Source organism: Aethalodelphis obliquidens, unplaced genomic scaffold (assembly GCF_003676395.1).
Source record: "Aethalodelphis obliquidens isolate GAN/ISIS:26980383/991018 unplaced genomic scaffold, ASM367639v1 scaffold55, whole genome shotgun sequence".
NCBI classification, from domain to species: domain Eukaryota; kingdom Metazoa; phylum Chordata; class Mammalia; order Artiodactyla; family Delphinidae; genus Aethalodelphis; species Aethalodelphis obliquidens.
This window is the reverse complement of record NW_020837999.1, coordinates 10880483-10901552: the sequence shown is the minus strand read 5'-3', so window position 1 is coordinate 10901552 and position 21070 is coordinate 10880483. Positions and strand designations below refer to the sequence as shown.

The 21070-nt window shown below is 35.2% G+C and overlaps 1 protein-coding gene and 2 pseudogenes across 4 annotated transcripts in view; 2 read left to right on the top strand and 1 right to left on the bottom strand.

The window, feature by feature from the left end:
- The first annotated feature begins 1576 nt into the window (after window positions 1–1576).
- LOC113609237 (SNRPN upstream reading frame protein pseudogene) lies at window positions 1577–2347 on the top strand (annotated as a pseudogene).
- A 1-nt stretch (window position 2348) lies between these two features.
- Window positions 2349–3346, top strand: LOC113609236 (small nuclear ribonucleoprotein-associated protein N pseudogene; annotated as a pseudogene).
- Window positions 3347–3631: 285 nt separating this feature from the next.
- The window catches only part of CCDC181 (coiled-coil domain containing 181), a 49712-nt gene continuing 32273 nt past the window's right edge, over window positions 3632–21070 (bottom strand). For 3 of the 4 annotated variants that reach the window (XM_027086379.1, XM_027086380.1, XM_027086381.1), the window contains 3 exons: window positions 18707–18853; window positions 7021–7175; window positions 4869–5059 (listed from right to left, as the gene is read on the bottom strand). In XM_027086379.1, coding sequence (XP_026942180.1) covers window positions 4897–5059; window positions 7021–7175; window positions 18707–18853 — 465 coding nt within the window. In that variant the 3' untranslated portion in view covers window positions 4869–4896. Of the gene's footprint in view, window positions 5060–7020; window positions 7176–18706; window positions 18854–21070 lie in introns of all 4 variants that reach the window. The other variant, XM_027086382.1, reaches the window with a different exon arrangement.

Genomic DNA, 21070 nt, shown 5'->3' with positions numbered 1-21070 from the left:
CCTTGTGCGTTGCTGGTGGGAATGTAAAGTGGTGCAGCCATTATTGAGGACAGTATGGAAGTTCCTCAAACAATTACACACACAATTGCCACATGATCCAACAATTACACCTCTAGGTAGATACCCAAAAGAATTGAAAGCAGGGACTCAAAAGGATATTTGTATACCAATGTTCATAGCAGCAGCATTATTCACAATAGCCAAACAGTAGCAATTCACATGTCCTTTGATGGATGAGTAGATAAAATGCGGTATATACATGCAATGGAATATTATTCAGCCTTAAGAAGGAGTAAATTCTGATATGCTACAGCACAGATGAATCTTTAAGACACTAGATGATTCCACTTATTTGACATACCTGAAATAATCAAATTCATAGAGACAAAGTGGAATAGCGGTTACCCAGGGTTAAGGGAAAGCAGAATGGAGAGTTGTGTTTATTAGGTACAGAGTTTCAGTTTGGGCTGTTGAAAATTTATGGAGATGGATAGTGGTGATGGTTGCACAACATATGAATGTACTTAGTGACACAGAATTTTACATTTTAAAAAATGGTCAAAATCATAAATTAGGTAATATATATTTTACCACAATAAAAAAAACTTTAAAAAATTATATACATACACTCATAACCACAAACTAGTGGCACACCTCTGCAACTGTTGCTTTAAGAGTGTCAATAATAAAGATAACAGTTAACTGAGCTAAACAACAACAAAAAAAGTTCATATGTCAACAACCTAACATTACACCTTAAGGAACTAGAAAAAGAAGAGCAAACAACCCAAAACTAGCGGAAGGAAAACAATTGAAGTTAGGGTGGAGATAAAATGGAAAAACAGAGAATCAAGGAAATCAAAAGCTGGTTCTTTGAAAAGATCCGCAAAATTGACAAACCTGTAGCCAGACTGACTATGAAAAACTGAAGATGCAAATACCTAAACTCAGAAATGAGAGTAGGACATTATTACCAACCTCATTTAAATAAAGGAACAATTATACACCAACAAATTAAATAATCTGAATGAAATGGAAAAGTTCCTAGAAACACAATTTACCAAAACTGACTCGAGAAATAGGAAATATGAACAAGCCTATAACAAGAGGTTAAATCAGTAATCAAAAACCTCTCAACACCAAGAGTGGATCCTAACATGAGCTACGGATGTTGGGTGATGATGTGTCAATGTAGGTTCATTGATTGCAACAAATGTACCACTTTGGTGAGGGATGTTGATACTGGGGAAGGTTTTAGGGATGGAGGGAGCAGGGGATATATGGGAACTCTCTGTACTTTCTGCTCAACTTTGCTGTGAACCTAAAACTGCTCTAAAAAATAAAGTATATTAAAAAACAAAAAACATCCCAACAAAGAAAAGTCCAGGACCAGATAGTTTCACTAGTGAATTCTACCAACTATTTAAAGAATTTATACCAATACACCTCAGTCCCTTCCTAGAAAATAAAAGCAGAGGGAACAGGGAACACTTCCTAATTCATTCTGAGGCCAGCATTACCCTGATACCAAAGCCAGACAAAGACACAAGAAAAAAATACTACAGAAAAATCTCTCTTACAAATACAGATGAAAAAAATCCTCACAAAATACTAGCAAACCAAATACAATATCATAGTAAAGGGATTATATACCACCAAGTGGTATTTGTCTCAGGAATGCAAGGGTGGTTCAATATAAGACTATCAACCAACGTAATATATCACATTACTAGAACAAAGAAGAAAAACCACATCATTTCACTTGACGCAGAGAGCATTTGATACAACCCAACACACTTTCATGATAAAAGCACTCAGAAAAATGGGAATAGACGGAGTAAATAGAGGGAGGAATAAGAATAGAACTTCCTCAACTTCATAAAGGGCATTTATGGAAAACCCACAGCTAACATCATACTTAATGCTAAAAGACTAAAAGCTTTCCTCCTAAGATCAAGAACAAAATAAGGATGCCCAGGCAGAATGGAACGGCCACTGGAGACATTCTGTTCTGAGGAGCGGCCAGTGGCACGATGCAGCAGGGCCAGGGACCGCTTACACTTGAGATGGACCATGGAACAGCACATCCCAGAGGTGGAAGTCCAAGTCAAACGTAGAAAGACAGCCTCGCTACGCAACCAGGCGTGTCGCCTGTACCCGAGGTGGTCTCAGCAGCAGCAGCAAGTACCTGCGGTGGAATTCCATGTGGAACTGAGGCAGGCATTCTTAGCTGAGACGCCAAGAGGTGGTTAAAGCAGTATTGGAACACCTGGGTAGCTGATTCCAAGAGAAAAAAAACCAGCCTTCCCTTAGGTCTTAAGGATCCCAAAACTTTCCTGTAGGTATTGGACTTGGTGGAACAGCAATCATGACTGTGGGGAAGAGCAGCAAGATGCTGCAGCACATTGACTATAGGATGAGACGTATCCTGCAAGATGGCCAGATCTTCACTGGCACCTTCAAGGCTTTTGACAAGCATATGAACTTGATCCTCTGTGATTGTGATGAGTTCAGGAAGATCAAGCCAAAGAATGCGAAGCAGGCAGAGCGTGAAGAAAAACGGGTTTTGGGTCAGGTGTTGCTGTGTGGGGAGAACTTGGTTTCCATGACTGTGGAGCGACCACCCCCCAAAGGTACTGGCATTGCTCGGGTACCACTTGCTGGAGCTACAGGAGGCCCTGGAGTTGGCAGGGCAGCTGGCAGAGATGGTCCAGCTGGTGTTCAAATTCCCCAGGCTCCTGCTGGGTTAGCAGACCCTGTCCGAGGGTTTGGGGGCCATCCCAACAGGTAATGATCCCACAGGGAAGAGGCACTGTAGCAGCTGCTGCAGTTGCTGCTACTGCCAGCATTGCTGGAGCCTCAACTCAATATCCACCAGGATGGGGGACTGCCCCCACACCTGTTGGTCGAGCAACACCACCTCTAGGAATTATGGCTCTTCCACCTGGTATACGATCACCCATGCGCCCACCAATTGGGCTCCCCCCTACTTGAGGGATGTCAATAGGCATGCCCCCTCCAGGAATGAGACCCCCCTCCAACAGAAATAAGAGGTCCACCTCTCCCAGAAATGCGTCCAGCAAGACCCTAGGATACTATTGATCCTTCTTAGTCACTTTGTTTCCTGCAATGCGTCTTGTGAAATATGTGGAGTGTTCGTGAGCTTTTGTCCCCTCTGCTGCATTGATATTAGCTAATAAATGCATAAAGCAATTAAACTGTGGGGAAAAAAAAGACAAGGGTGCCCACTTTAACTACTACTACTCTACATTATACTAGACATGTTAGCCAGAGTAATCAGTCAACAAAAATAAATAAATAAAAGGCATCCCGTTGGATAGGAAGAAGTAAAACTACCCCTATTTGAAAATGATATTATCCTATATAGAGAAAATGCAAAAGCAAAATCACTGAAAAAGTTTAGCACTAATAAACAAATTCAACAAAGTTGCAGGGTATAATATCAATGCACAAAAATCATCTATGTTTGTGTTTTGAGTATACAACCCATAAACAAAATTAAGAAAACAATTCCATTTGCAATAGAATCCAAAAGAATAAATAGCTATAAATAAATTTAACCAAGTAGGTGAAAGATTTGTACACTGAAAACTATAAAACACTGCTGCACTAAATGAAAAGACATCCTGTGTTTATGGATTAGAAGACAATATCATTAAGATGGCAATAGTACCTAAAGCCATCTACAGATTCACTGCAATCCTTATGAAAATTCCAACAGCTTTTTTTGTAAAAGAAAAATATTGTGGAATATTTAAATGCCAAATTGGTTTTTATCATTAAGGATAAACTTTAAACAACACAAGACTAGTTATAATGAAATGCTAAATTGCCTGGTGTATGCTCAAAGTGCTATAGGAAGTTGAGACAGGATTGAATAGCTCTCTGTGTTTTCTAATTTAGGGTCAAGTGATTAAGGTACAAATACCCAGTTGATAAGTACCTTGTCTTTTGAAGCTTTAACAGAACTCCTACAGCAACTCTCCACTCCCCATCACACTTGCATGTTTGCCTTTGTCCTCCAGTCCTCAAGTGCTCTTACACATATCAAGGATACTGTTCGCCCACACGCTGGATTCCTGTATAGTCCTATATACCCACAAATGTCTACCAAGGTATGTAAGCTTTACAATATAACTAACAGAAAGGATTTTGCAATCATTCAGATCTCAGAATCTGTGAGCAAACTGCTCACCTCTGTACTTTGGTTTCCTCATCTGCAAAACAAGACTAATAGGGTTGTTATAAGGATTAGGTCAAATTATTTATGCAAAGCATTTACAACAGGCACATTATATAAACTCTCAATTAGAGCTGGATAATTTTGTATAACATACCCAAAATAGTATACATAATTGTTACTATCTTTTTTTTTTTTAAAAGAACACGTGGAAGTAGGCCTAACCTACTGTTTAGCTTGCCATAGGTATTCAAATTCAAATCTGACATAATTAGGACTTTGTATCAGGCCTTGAACCAGGCTTGTTTAAGAGGTCACTCCTCCTGCCTTATGAAATGTTCTATTGCATTTTTTTAAAAATGATAACAGAAACTAATAATAGATATCTGTCCCTTTTTTGTGTCCGTTCCAGCTAGACATGTTAAAATAATTTAGAAGTAAAGGAATGTACAGTTTATTTGTTGCTCAATTTTTTGCATGGACTAAGAGGTGGTATAACACATTACAATGCTATGAGAGAAGAAATTTATTTTGCTCTAGTGTTAAAAGAAATAAGATAAATTCACTATCAACATTACCAAAAGATAAATAGCATTTCCATAATTTAGAGTATGACCAAAGCACACAGGCCATAAGAAATGATATCGAAAATTTTGAGGACAGCAGCTTCCAAATGAAGTATTTAATAGATACCTTCAGCTGTAATGATCAGTAAAACGAAAAGATTTGGCTTCTGACATATTATATAGGTGGTACTGTAACTGTTTAGAATGCTTTGCTTCCAGTCGGAGCTGTCTAGTTCTTTCTTTGACAGCTTGCTGCTCTGCTAGTTTTTCTATCCGTTTCCTTCTTAGCCATCTGTAGAAAAAGACATGAACAGACCTGTTGAGTACCAACCTGAATATACTCTTCATGCTATAAAGTTATTACTACAGACAAAGGAAATTCGATTTCTTTAGATTAAAAAGCTCTGTTCATAACACAAATTAGTATGAACTGAAAAATTTCAGTCTTATACCAAAGGCTCATACAAGGAAGCATAGTCACATTTAGAATCAAATGTTTGAAATTAAGTTTGTCTAATAAGGAAACTGCCAACTAAAAAAACTTTTTTAAGTAATAAACACACTATTTTACGTGACATAGGTCCTACCTTTTAAAATATGATTTTCTAAGCAAATAAGTATTTGATAGATACCAAATAACTTATTTTTTGCAACTAACTGTATTCTACAACATTACTTAAGCAGCATGCAGAATACCAGCATGCAGAAATGTCTCCTTGCTCTTCTTGGTGAAGAAATTATAGAGCTCTTGCTTTTCAGTGCATAAAATAGTTCTCCCTTAAAATGGAAAAATAAGCCTAAGCATAAGAAACATCAAAAAGGGTGAAGGAAGCGTCCACATTCTAACAAATTTGTCTATAAAACTTGCTTAGGTAAAATAACATTAAAAATAACTGTAGGGCTTCCCTGGTGGCGCAGTGGTTGAGAGTCCGCCTGACGATGCAGGGGACACGGGTTCGTGCCCCGGTCCGGGAAGATCCCACATGCCGCGGAGCAGCTGGGCCCGTGAGCCATGGCCGCTGAGCCTGCGCGTCCGGAGCCTGTGCTCCGCAACGGGAGAGGCCACAACAATGAGAGGCCCGCGTACCGCAAAAAAAAAAAAAAACAAAAAACAAAAAACTAACTGTATACTCACATCTCTGGTATGAAAGTGTGTACGTGGTGTGTGTGTATATATATAATTTTTTCAGAAATAAATCCAGTCAAATAAATAACTGCATTAGTATAAAAGAGACTTAAGAAACCTCATAATCTAATGTTGTGTGGTTTTGAAATTGGATATCAGTTTGAGCAAATTAACTGTAGTCATTTAGGGGTCGATTGGGAAAAAAATGGTTATAGGTTGGATATTAGATGAGCTCATTAACAAAAATAAGCAGATTGCAGAACAGTATATACAGTATGATCTCAATTTATATTTTAAAACTGTAAATATATGTACAGAGAAATATCTAGAAGTTATGCAGTACAGTGCTAACAATAGTGATTCCTGGGTGATGAAAATGTGAGTTTATTCCCCTCCATTTCCACAATGCACATTCACTGCATCTATTATAATAAAAGGATATGTATATTTTTTAAAGAAGGAAAGGAAAGAAAGAGGCAAAGAAACTAAAAAAGAGAAAGATAGCAAAAAAGATAGAAAAGAAAGAAAGAAGTGAGCTTCAAACAACTGGACACAATATTCACTCCCTCTCCCAAGGTATGCTGGCAAAATTTTGAAGCCAGGTCTGTTTCCTCAGAATAAACCGGGTAATACAGACTCTTACCCAGGCAACTGAAGGGAGACCAGGTTTGCCTTAAGTTACCAAAATATGTGTCCAAATCTCCTTTTCATTTGGTCTGTACAGATCTTCCTCCTCAGCCTGACTGCTTTTCTTTACAGAAAAATATTTATTGGTAAATGCAACTCTTTATTAAGTTTTCCTGAGGACTGTGTAGGAGAAGCTGTAACCAATCTCTGGCCTATTTCTCTAAGAAATGAACAAATCAATCAACCAATCAATGGTAAGCTATCAAAGGTTATCACACTGGTGCCATAAGAAACAATTTTAGTATTGAAAACTACCTTGAAAAAATGGTATAGGTATTACGCAAAGTATGGAGTTAAAGAATTTTCTCACATATTGTTAAAACTGTGGCTTTAAAATTGAATAGGTATGTAACGAGATCAATTTTTTTAAGTTTTATTGACTATATAACTTTCTAAAATGACCATGAGGAAGGGGGAAAAATGCCCTGCCTTTGACTTACTGTTTAAAGGCCCTTTCACGGCCTTCTGTTCCTTTAAAGAAGAATAAGCATTCCTCTTGCTTTCGCAGTTCTTCTATCTTTCTTTCTTTCAACTGTTCTTCGTGCTTTTTTTTAAGCCATAATCGAAAAGCTTGCTGTGGATCTCTGTTTTCCTGCTACTTACAAAAACAAGCTTTGCTTAATTTAAAGAAACCAAAACTACTTTTTGAGCCCCTGCCTATAAGACCCTATAGGAACACATGTCCTACTCACCAATTTTTCATAATAATACCAATCTCATTACCTGTGCTCCTTGCATCCAAACCAAATACATGACCTTTGAACCAGCAACACTGATTACCCTTTTGTCAGAAAACTCAACATTGAACTCACTGCCCTCTGGCTTCTTTCAAAAGTCTTACTGAGGTAATCAATAAATGAAGGGCTAGATGCAGTGATTTGCAAACTTTTCAAAGTTGAGCCCTTTGACAAATAAAATAATTTTGCACAATGGCACATACACATAAAACATGGCTGAAGAAATGTTGGGGATAGGCAGTATGAGTGAGTTGAGGTCTTGGTATCAATTCCTGAAGGAAGCTCCATGGAAGCTCCACTGGAATTGAAAACCAATGACCCAACATTTGTGTTATTCAAACTTTCTTTTAAATTCTACTTTCGTTTTTAAGTTTTACGAGCATCTAACTGCCAAGCCCATCTCCAAAACTGTAATTATTATTATGGAGTGTGGCAATGAGGATTTTCAACTATAAGAACTTTTTCATAAGGATAACAGCCATGAGGATTTTGTCATAAGAATGGGCTAGTGGGAGCAGCTTATTGTATGGTTCTTCAAACTTCATGATGGATACTATATTCAGGGATAGCTGAAAGAGCTCTTATTTGGGAGAATAAAGAGAGCAAAGGGAAAGATTTGGGGCTCTTTAGTCTTGGGAAAAGCATGACTCACATGGATGCCTGGCTAGAACACAAAAGGGAAAGATTCATTCAATTAATACTTTCACCAAATATGAACTCTGTGATAGAGAAGACCACCTCCTACACCTTGCATTTTCCTTTATCTGTAACCCATATAGCCCAGTATGCTTCAGTCTAATTTATATAATTTATACAATTTAGGATCTTTGATGTATAATGCAGAACTTTGTGAGGAGGTCCCATGGACCTACAGGACCATTGCTGAACACCTAAAGTTTGGGAATGTCTGGAGATGACTAAAAAGCGTTCAGTCCGCAATTATAGATTAAAAGAGTTAAGAATTCAGAGATAAACAGGATTGATGGGTATCACTGTTCATCTATTTATTCAACAGCTATTTACAGAATATCTACTACACAGAGTATCTACATGCACATAGCTACCGGGATGCATCAAAGAAAAAAAAAAAAAGGCCACAGCAGTGAGAGGCCCGCGTACCGCAAAAAAAAAAAAAAAAAAAAAAAAAAACAAGCCTCCCTTTCTCATACATTCCATACCTGCACTATACAATAAAGAGTCACTAGTCACATGTAGCTACTTAAATTAAATAAAATTAGACAGTCACATTCAAATACTTAATAGTCACATTATGGCTAGTGGCTACTTTATTGGACGCTGCAGATATAGAATATTACCATCATCACAGAAAATTGTATAGGGCAGTGTTGTTCAAGATAAGGAGATGAAAATATATGATTGATTGACTGATTGATATGTCAGAGAGAGTAATAATGGGAGAGGTGAGGAGAAAGGATGGTATTTATCAATAGACAGAAAGTGAGGGAACCATTTATGGGATATCTGGAAAAAGAGTATTTCAAGCAATGGTAACAGGGCAAAGGTTCTGAGAAGGGATTATACTTGGCATGTCCAGTAAATAGAAAAAATCCACCGCAAGAAGAAAACTGGAAAATTCACAAATATGTGGAGATTAACAGGCTCCTGAGCAACCAATGGGTCAAAGGAAAAAAACAGATGGGAAGTCAAAAAATAGCCTGACACAAATGAAAAGGGAAGTACAACATACCAACACGTATGGGATGCAACAAAGACAGTTCTAAGAAGGTGAGATCAAAAAGCCAACCTAACTTTACACCTGAGGTGTAATTAGAAAAAGAGATATAAACGAAGCCAAAAGTTAGTAGAAGGAAGAAAATAACAAAGATCAGAGTGTAAATAAATACAACAGAAACTAAAAAGACAATAGAAAAGATCAAAGAAACTAAAAGCTGATTTCTTAAAAAGATAACTAGACAAACATTTACCTAGACTTACCAAAAGAGAGAGGACTCAAATTAATAAAATTATAAATGAAAAAGGAGACATTACCACTAATAGTACAGAAATACAAAGGATCATAAAAGACGATTATGAACAACTATAAACCAACAAACTGTAAAACCCAGAAGAAATGAATAAATTCCTAGAAACATACAACCTACCGAGACTGAATCAGGAAGAAAGAGAAAATGTGAATAGACTGATTACTAGTAATGAAATTGAATCAGTAATCAAAAATCTCCCAAAAACAAAAGCCAAGACCAGAGGGCTTCTAGAAAATCAACAGAAAAATTAATACCAATCCTTCTCAAACTCTTCCAATAAACAGAAGAGGAGAAAACACTTCCAACCCATTTTATGAGGCCAGCATAATGTGATACCAAAGCTAGACAAGGACACTACATGAAAACAAAATTAGAGGCCAATATGAACAGCGATGTAAGAATACTCAGTGTAATATTAGAAAAGCTAATTCAGCAGTATATTAGAAAGGATCATACACCATGATCAGGTGGGATTTTCCAGAGATGTAAGGATGGTTCAAATCTACAAATCAGTCAGTGCTATACACATTAACAAAACGAAAGATAAAAATCATATGATTATCTGGATAGATGCAAAAAAGCATTTGACAAAATATCTTTTCATGATAAAATCTCTCAAGAAATTGGGTATAAAGAGAATATACCTCAACATAATAAAGGCTATATATCACAAGTCCACAGCTAACATCAAACACAATAGTGAAAAGCTGAAAGCTTTTCCTCTAATATCAGGAGCAAGACAAGGATGCCCATTCTCACCACTTTTATTCAACACAGTATTGGAAGTCCTATCTGGAGCAATCAGACAAGAAAAAGAAATAAAAGGCATTCAAATTAGAAAGGAAGAAGTAAAACTGCTCTATTTGCAGATTACATGATATTATTATATTATTCTATATGATATAGAAACCCTAAAGACTTCACCACCCTAAAAATGTTAGAACTAATAAACCAATTCAGTAAAGTTGCAGAATATAAAATCAATATTAAAAAATCAGTTGTGTTTCTATACAGTAACAACAATCTATCTGAAAGACAATTAATTAAATAAGCCCTTTTAAAATAGCATCACAGGGCTTCCCTGGTGGCGCAGTGGTTGAGAGTCCGCCTGCCATTGCAGGGGACACGGGTTCGTGCTGCAGTCCGGGAAGATCCCACATACCGCAGAGCGGCTGAGCCTGTGAGCCATGGCCGCTGAGCCTGCACGTCCAGAGCCTGTGCTCCTCAACGGGAGACGCCACAAGAGTGAGAGGCCCGCATACCGCAAAATAAATAAATAAATAAATAAATAAAATAGCATCACAAAGAATGAAATGTGTACTTAGAAATAAATTTAACTAAGGAGGTGAAAGATCTATATGCTGAAAACAAAAAGACATTGATGAAAGAAATTGAAGAAGACACAAATAAATGGAAAGATATTCCATGCTCACGGACTCGAAAAACTAATACTGTTAAAATGTCCATACTATTTAAAAATTGGCCATATAATCTAAAAATTCATTATAATCCCCATAAAAAATCCAGTGGAATTTTTCACAAAAATAGAAAAAAGTCCTAAAATTTGTACAAGATCCAAATATCCAATGTAATCTTGAGAAAGAAGAACAAAGCTGGAAGCATCACACTTCCTGAATTTAAACTATATTATAAAGCTAAAGTAATCAAACACTATAGTACTGGCAGAATAGATACATAGATCAATGAAGCAGAACAGAGAGCCCGAAATCAACACGTGCATATATGGTAATTAATTTTCAACAAAGCAACCAAAAATAACAATGAGGAAAGGACAGTCTTTTCAACAGATGAAATTGGTAAAACTGAATTGCTACATACAAAAAACTGAAACTGAACACCTATCTTACACCATACACAAAAATCAACTCAATATGGATTAAAGACTGTGTGTAAGACCTGAAACAGTACAACTCCTAAAAAGAAATATCAAGGATAAGCTCCTTAGCATTGTTTTTAGAAATGACTTTTTGGATTTGATAGCAAAACAAAGACAGCATAAGCAATAATTTTTAAATGGGACTACATCAAACTAAAAAGCTTGTGATCAGCAAAGGGAACTTTCAACAAAATGAAGAGGCAACCTATTGACTGAGATAAAATATTTTCAAACTATATGTCCAATAAGGGGTTATATCCAAAATATACAAGGAATTCATATAATTCAATAGAAAAAAAGAAAAAAGCCCAATTATAAAATAGGCAAAGGACTTAAATGGACATTTTTCCAAATAAGATATATAAATGGCCAACATGTACATGAAAACATGCTCCACATCACTCATCATCAAGAAAATGCAAACAAAAACCACCATGAGATATCATCTCATACATGTTCGGATGGCTATTATCAAAAAAGACAAGAGAAAACAAATGCTGGCAAGGATGTGGAGAAAAGGGAACCTTTGTGCATGGTTGGTGGGGATGTAATCTGGTATAGCCATTATGGTAAACGGTGTGGAGGTTCCTCAATAAATTAAAAATAGAATCATTATATGATCCAGCAAACACACTTGTGGGTATATATCCAAAGGAAAAAAAAATTATCTAGAAGAGATATCGGCACTCCCATATTCGTTGCATCATTATTCACAATAGACAAAGTATGAAAACAACCTAAGTGTCTGTAGATGAATGAATGGAGCAAGAAATGTCACACACACACATGCACGCACACACACGAATATTATTCAGCCTTAAAAAAGAAGGAAATTCTATAACTTGCAATAACATGGATGAACCTGAACCTGGAGGGCATTATTATAAGTGAAATATGCCAGACAGAAACAAATACTGCATAGAACCATTTACATGTGGAAACTTAAAAAAAAGTCTAGTTCATAGACAAATGGAGAGTGGTGGTTATGAGGAACTGGGGGGTTGGGAGAAATAGGGAGAAGTTGGTAAAAGGGTACAAACTTTCAGTTATAAGGTGAAAAAAGTCTGAGGATCTAATGTATAATATGGTGAGTATAGTTGATAACATTGTATTATATAAGTGAAATTTGCCAAGAGAGTAGAACTTAAATCTTTTCTCCAAAAAGGGGGGAGGTGATGTATATGTTAATCAACTTAATGGGGGGAATCCTTTAATAATGTACATGTGTATCAAATCATGTTGTACATTTTATCTTACAATTTTATTTATTAATTATATTTCAATATAACTAAAAAAAAAAAGATCACACACACACACACACACACACACACACACACACACACACACACACAAAGAAATAGAAACTTAAAAGACAAAAAACAACCTAAATTCCCTGAATGAGCTTAACAGTAGATTGGACATTGCCTAAGTGATGTCAATGCCAGAAGATAGATCAATAGAAATTATGCAAGCTGAAAAAAGAAAAAATGTTTTAACAAACATGACCTTAGTAACATCTGAGATAACAGCAAGTATTCTATCATATGTAAAACTGGATTTCCAGAATAATAAGAGAAAGATAATAGGGCAGAAAAAAATATTTGTAAAAATAGTGGCCAAAAATTTCCCAAATTTGGTATAAAACATCAACCTACAGATACAAGAAGCTCAGCAAAGCCCAAGTTAGTCAGATTCAAAGAGAGTCACACATCTACTCAACTGCTGAAATTCACATCAGAAAAGGTTTAAAGTAGCCACAGAAAAAACATTTCATACAAAGGGACAGTGATAAGAATTACAACTGACTTCTAATTAGAAACAATGGATGCAAGAAAACCACTGAACACCATCTGTAAAGTGCTGAAAGGAAAAATAAAAAAAACTGTCAACCCCAAATTCCATATCAAATTAAAAAAAAACTTCAAAAACAATCTATTTCTGATAAAGATTTAGGGTATACATATCATAATCCCTAAAGCAATGATTTCAAAAATAATTCAGAGGTATAACTAAAAGCCAATAAGAAAATAAAATGTAATTTTTTTTAAATACTTGATTAATCTCTGTAAGAAGGCAGAAAAAAGATGAATAATGGAGTTAAAAACAAATGGAACAAATAGAAAACAAATATCAAGATGGTAAACTTAAAACCTACCCTTACCAATAATTATAATTAAATATAAATGAACTCCTGTTAAAAGTAACAAATTTCTGGATTAAAAGATCCAAATATATGCTGTTTGTACAAGTAACTCTTCAAATATAAAGACAGATAAATTGAAATTAAAATATGAAATAAGCTATAACATATGCAAATGTTAAAGAAGGTTACTGTGACTTCATTAACATCAGGCAAAGTAGATTTCAAGATAAGAGGGACTCATAATGTGAAAATGTCATTCAATCAGGAAGACATAAATTTGTAAATGCATACACATGAAACTTTTAAAAATATGAAGCAAAACCCAATGGAACTAGAAGGGAAACAGACAGGTACACAATGATAGTTTAACATAACTTTCTCAGTGCTTCATAGAACAAAGAGGGGGAAAACAGTAAGGATATAGAAGATTTAAACAACATTATCGACCAACTTCAGCCCATTGACATTAATACAACACAACATCCAAATGTAGAATACAAAATGTATGCAAGTGTCCACGGAGAGTTCATCACGGAGAGTGATGACATGCATACATATGCTTGCATATGTCTGTATATACATACAGTGCACACGTATCATTTATATATAACACTGACCAAGAGAAGCAAAGCTCATTACAAAGATGGAAAGACATTTTTAGCTATTTTTCCTTAAATGGCAATAAAAATTCCATCACCTAAAAGCATTTTTAATTCAAGGTAAAATAGGTCATTCTACAATCTATATATTGTAAAGATATTTTCTGGAAACTATGACTCACATTATACAAAATATCCCACAGAAGTGACCAGCAAAATACACTTATTATCACAATGCATTAATAAGCCAAATTAATCAACTGCCAAAGTATACTATAGCTCGGCTTCAGCAGAGACAAAGTTCACAGAAGTTCTTCAGAATATTATTTGTTTATGATATAATTTCTAGCTAAAGTTAATTTTTGAGACAGACTTAAAATATAGCAAAAAATTAAAATTCCAAAGGGAAATATATAACCATGATATCTTCTAACCAAAAAATTTAAATTATGTTCAATGTGGCTCATGTTTTTAGCGAATACAATTCAAAGTTTTATTATCTCTAAATAGAACACAATAGAAAATTAAGGTATACATTTATTTTTACAAATGCCCAATAAAAATATAACATTAGGCTGAATGCCATGAGGCCTGAAGGTCCGTCATCCCCTGGGAAATTATCAGCAGAGCTGTCACAGGGGTTTTTCTTGGTCAGTGATTGAAACGTAAGCTCCTCTCAATTTCTTTACTCTTAAATACTACAGTAATGTGCTATCCTTCTAACCTACCCAATCTCGAATTCCTTTACTCCCTCCAAAATCTTTTTAGTTTCTTCTCTATAATTCCCATTCAATAATATAAAGACTTCCAAACAACCCTCATTCTCCCAAACCATTGCTAGGACCCTGGCCTTAAACCTCCTTTCTTACCCAAATCCTGATTCTCCCGTAAGACACAGCTTTTCTCTCTCAAATGGAAGCTGCATTTTTTTGCCATACTTCAAGTACTTCCGAGGTCTGGTGAAGAAGTTAATATACTCTTTATTCCTTCACACTTCTTCAGAACTCCTGAAGAGTAGAGAACTTCTTCTTCTCTACTCTTAAGTAAAGGCATGCTCCTTTGATATTTATATTATCTGACTATATTACTCTAACAATCTCTGGTCACAACCGGCTCAATGTACCTCTCCATCCTAATCCCAAGTTAACACTTATAACCAAATGAATGAGCCATTCGACATCCAGCCTCACAGATTTTTCATTTTTTCATTTTCTACGCCTTTCTTCACTGCACTTGCCACCCACTCCAATAGCCACATCCACATCCACATCTTTGAAATCACTAATCTTCTCATTCATATTTCCAGTCCCAACTTCTGTCCTGAATACTACACACGTTTCTTCAGTCAGTCTTCAACATCTTTACCTGAAAGTTTTGTAGGTACTTCAAACCCAACAATTGAAATGATAATTTCCCCCAATCAGTATCTTTTCTACTGCTCCAGTGAGTGGCACCATCATCCACCAAGTTGCTCAGAAGAGAAACCTGGTGTATTCTCTTCACACCTCATTCTTCCTCACTCACATATCTAGTTAATTATGAAGTTCCTTCAATTAATACTCTAAAACAAATATCACATTTCACATCTCTTTCTTTCTCTCTCTGCTGTTATAATTCTATCCCAAGTCACCATCATTTCTCACCTAGACAACTATATATGCTTTCTAACTGCTCTCCGCATATCTGTTCTTGCCCCCTCCAATCCATTCACAGCATGGCAGTCAGAGTGATCTTGTGGAACTGCAAATCTAATATATCACTCCTCTGTTTAAATAATCTCAATGGCTTCCCATAACAGGATTAAATACAAATTTATAGACCCCAACATGCCACATGATCTGATTCCTGCTCACTCTCTGGATCCTCTCAAACTCACCAAGTTAGTTCCTGTCTCAGGCATTCTCACATGTTCTCCTGGCTTAAAACAAATTCCTCTAATCCTTGGCCTAATTTCTACTCCTACTTTACTCATCAGAAAAATCTTTCCTGATACACTTATTGCCCTCATTATGATCTCTCATAGCTCCTTTTTTTCATAGCATTCATCACTATTTATAATTATAAATTTATTTTACATTGAGACTTAAAAATTTTTTTTTCAATCCCTACTAGATGAGTGTTATAAAACATAGACTAAACCTATTTTTCTGGGACTTCCCTGGTGGTGCAGTGGTTAAGACTCCATGCTCCCAATTCAGGGGGCTTGGGTTCAACCCCTGGTCAGGGAACTAGATCCCACAGGCATGCTGCAACTAAGAGTTCGCCTGCCACAACTAATGAGCCCGTGTGCCTCAACTAAGGAGCTGGCAAGCCACAACTAAGGAGCCCACATGCCACAACTAAGGAGCCGGCAAGCTGCAACTATGGATCCCTCGAGCTGCAACTAAGGAGTCCACCTGGCACAAATAAGACCCAGCTCAAACAAATTAATTAATTAATTAAAAATAAACCCATTTTTTTCCATGCTGTGCCTAGAATAGCACCTGTCATATAGTAAGCAGTTAAAAAAAAATCTATCGAATACATGAAAAAATTTAAATTGGCATTTCTTTGACTCTACCAAATTTGTATCTTGCTCTCATATATTATGGACAACTATATTTATCCATATTATTTGAACTTATTATACATATCCTTTGCCCATTTTTTATTGGAAAATTCAAAAGTTTTGCTTTAATAATATAAATATTAATAGTAACACTAACAATTATGACAATTTAAAAGTCCTAATCAGCTTTTAATGGATATTACATTAAATACAAAGATAAATTTGGAGGAACCCAAATCTTTGTAATATTTAGTTCATTCATCCAGGAATATTATAGGAATATCATATTTGTTTTCATTTAGCAAATAACTCATATATTTATAATATTTTCCCCCCATCTAGGAATATTATATTTATTTTCATTTACCAAATTCACCTTTTTGGTCCCCTGCTCCATAGAGGTCTTACACATTCCTGTTCAGCTCAAAGTTTTTTATATATGCCTATATTCCTTCCCCTTTTATATTTTTCTATGAGGTTTTTGCTGGAATACAGAAAGACTATAAATTTTTGTATATTTATAATATAAAAGACCACTTTGCTAATACTTATACCTCATTTCCCTTTCTCTTAATAAATTGGATAGAACTCCCAGAATAAAATTATTATTATAGAGGGGAGCCTTACCTATCTCTGACTTTAATGGGTATGCCTATAGTATTTCCTAAGATGGTATTTATATTGTAACCCACATTTTATTAGAAATACTTAAAAATAAATTATAATAAATACTAGTAAATACCCTTTCTATATCTTTCAAGATAACCATAAATTCTCCTTTATCTACCTATTATGTACTGAATATATTAATAGATTTGTTATTATTGGTCCATAATTTCCTTCCTAAAATAAATCCTACTTGGTTATAGCATAGTATTATTTTACTATACAGTTGCAGTCAAATTTCTCAATATTTTCTCTTTTAGTTTGTGGTTTCAGGTCTACTACCTTAAAAGGTACCGTCCATCCCAAGATTTTAAAAGCTAAAAATTTCTACAAATGGCATAATAAATGTAAATAAATGTAAAAATATATCATTTTTTCAGCCTAGGAAAACATATTTACAGACATAATAGACAAAGGATTAAAATCTCTAATATACAATGCAATAAGAAAAATAAAACAAAAAAGGACTATAAATAGGAAATTCACAGAATACACACATGCTCGTATACAATAATAATGTATATTATTAATTCGAAGAAAAATTAAGAAAATAAACTATGTACAGTGTTAGACAGGATGTGTTAAACATTCACTCTTCCATACTGCTGGAGGGACTATAAACTGATACGACCTTTTAGGAGGTTAATTTTGCATGTTTAACCACAGCTTTCATTCTGGACATCCAGTAAGTCATAAATTTCCAAGAAACTCTCCTACAGAATGCTGATGTTCTCCTACAGAATGCACATGTTCACAACAGCACTGTTAATTAATACAGTAGTATTAGAACCAATCTAAATATGTACAAATGAGGAATGGTTTAATAAATTAAGTTACCTCTGAAGAGTAGAATATCATACACCTATTTGAAAAGAGAGATCTAAATGTAATGATCTAGAAATATTTCCTTGATGAATGAGTGAAAAAAAATCAAACCATATAATAAATTTTTAGCAGATAAACATGTAAATATAAATAAGACCTGGAAGGATTTGCGGCACACTGTTAAAAGTGGTTACCACTAGGGGATGAGCCTAGAAGGGCTTAGAATTGAATTTTCAATTTTTACTTTACATACATTTTTTAAATAGTATGGATATAGATGATTTTTTTACTTTCTCTTGGGTTTTTTGTATATTTTGAACTTTAAAAAATTAAATAATTTGGTGTCTTTGTTAGTTTTCACATAAGATTTCTATACATCTACTCTTAAGTGAGACCAGTCTATAGGGTTTTTGTGTGCATTGTCCTCCTATTTAAATATCAAAGTTATACTATCTTAAAAAAATGAATTGGTAGCTTTCCTTTTTCTCTGCTATAAATGTTTGAATAAAATAGGAATCATTTGATTTTTACAAGCCTTCTTAGAATTTAATTATAAGTCATCTGCATGTGGCATCTTTAGCAAGGGTAGTTCTTGGACCACTTTTTCTACTTCTTCCATAGGTTTTTAGTCTGATAGCCTCCCTTCTATAAATAAATTCAGCTTTCATAGCTGTATGAACTTGTTTTTCACAGAGTTTTACTTACTCTACTGTTCATGTCTTCAATTTGCTTTGCTCGCTGAATTCTCCTCATTTCTAGGACCTGCTCTCTCTTCTTTTGCAACCATGCTTTAAACACCATGTCATTCTCTTTTTTCTTTTCTTTCTCTTCTTCTATTTTCCTTTGTTCCTCCTGGTGGAAGGAATATCCAAACACATTAATGAAAAATTAATAAAATTATATATGTGTTATCAAAGTAGAGAGATACATTTTGAGGTCTGAAATTAGGATTCCCTGCCCCTAAAAATTTCCATCTGTAAATTGGGCCTCCCTAAAAAACAGGACCTCTAATTTGCTTAGGGAAAAAAAATGAAGACTTTTCAGATAAATTACATTGTCAAGATAAAGTCTACAATTACATAGATCTACATTATACAACATGCTGTTCAAGAATTCCTTGGATCTCTCCTTCACTTCCTAGTTTACTCTTGGTATTTAACTCCCCAAATTGCAGCTGTGCAAAAGAGAAAAAAAAACACCATACTCTAGAAGCACTACATGGGGTCTATAGAAGCACTATAAATGTCTTAAAATTTTTTACATTTTTGTTAAATTTGATAATTGTGATACATGGCATTGTGGTTACAAAACAAAATGCTATAATCATTTTCTTTCTCACATGTACAATCACTTCTGAAGTGCACAAGTAGCAATGTTGGGCTGTCTAGGACTTGCTTTAAAAATACCTCAGCCAGGGACTTCCCTGGTGGCACAGTGCTTAAGAACCCGCCTGCCAATGCAGGGGACGTGGGTTCGATCCCTGGCCGGGAAGATCCCACATGCCGTGGAGCAACTAAGCCCGTGCACCACAACTACTGAGCCTGCACTCTTGAGCCCGCGAGCCACAACTACTGAGCCCACGCGCTGCAACTACTGAAGCCTGTGCGCCTAGAGCCCATGCTCCACAACAAGAGAAGCCTCTGCAATGAGAAGCCCACACACCGCAACGAAGAGTAGCCCCGGCTTGCCGCAACTAGAGAAAGCCCGTGCACAGCAACGAAGACCCAACACAGCCAAAAATAAATAAATAATTAATTTTTAAAAAATACCTCAGCCAAAAAAGGAAGAGATGAAACAAATATGCCAAAGTCTCAATGACTTTTGAATCTGGGTAAGGGAGACACAGGGGTTAATTGTACCTTTGTATATGTTTGAGATTTTTTTTATATAATGTTTAAAAATATTTTCAACTACTGTATAATCATAAAGTAACATTTCTGCTATCAGAAAAATAAGTAATTAGTTAACTATGAGAACAAAATGCACTTTATAACTGCATTATTCAACTAATGTTATAAAAGAGAGTTACTTAAACTAGAAGTGAGAGTACCTCACTGGTTTAAGTATAAACCAATTATGAAGAGTTATAAAATAGTTACTGGGAACAAAGCAGCATGTCACAGTGGAAAGAGCACCAAGCTAGAAGTTAGGAGGTCTGATTAACAATCATACTGCCATCATAATATGTCAATTTGGGCAAACCACTTAACTCAGTATTCCCATCTATAAGATGAAGTTGTATTAACAAGCTCTTAAGTCTCTTCCAATACTAAAATTTTAGCATGGAAATAAACTGAATTATAGAATACATGTTTAAACTGTTTTTAAACAATGGAATTCAGAGTTCTTTCCTTACATTTTGACAATATAGCAAGCCCTTCTAATTCTTTTTGATTGAACAACATACAGGAAGGAAAGGAAAAGTTCTATCCGATTAACAGTATAAAATGTCTTTTAAAATACCAGTATACTATTTTCTAAGCCCTAAAGGAGCTTACATTATATAATATGTGAATTTATTAAATATTAAATTTTATATTTAAGTTCATTTTTACCAAAAGGATTTTGGATGCCTTGCATGAATATAGACAGTATTGTAAGACAATTATTTTTCCAGATGGAACATCTGGATTATACAGAAGATATCAGCCAAAGCACAGATACTACAGTTGCCAAAGAGAACAGTGAAATGATGCACTTAATGTAGAGAGATGGAGTATAGCTGCCCAACCCAGCAAATATTTTGCTGGGCATAAAAAAGGAAAGCCTTCCCCTGAAACCAACTAAAAATATTTTAAAGTCTTAGCACTTAAAGACAATGCCTTCAGCAAGTACATAAGCAAAGGGAAATTTAGTTATGAGGATCCTGACATGAGAAAAGTATATCCCAAAACAGAGTGTTTGACACCTAAAAAAGAGGATCAAAAGAAAAACAGAACTATCCATCAGTCATACCAGTTAAAGATTACCGTTAATTCATTAGTGAAAAGACTGTTCAATACAAAAACTCCTACATAACTTTTACAGAAGTATATACACAAATACACATATAGATGCATGTGTGTGTAC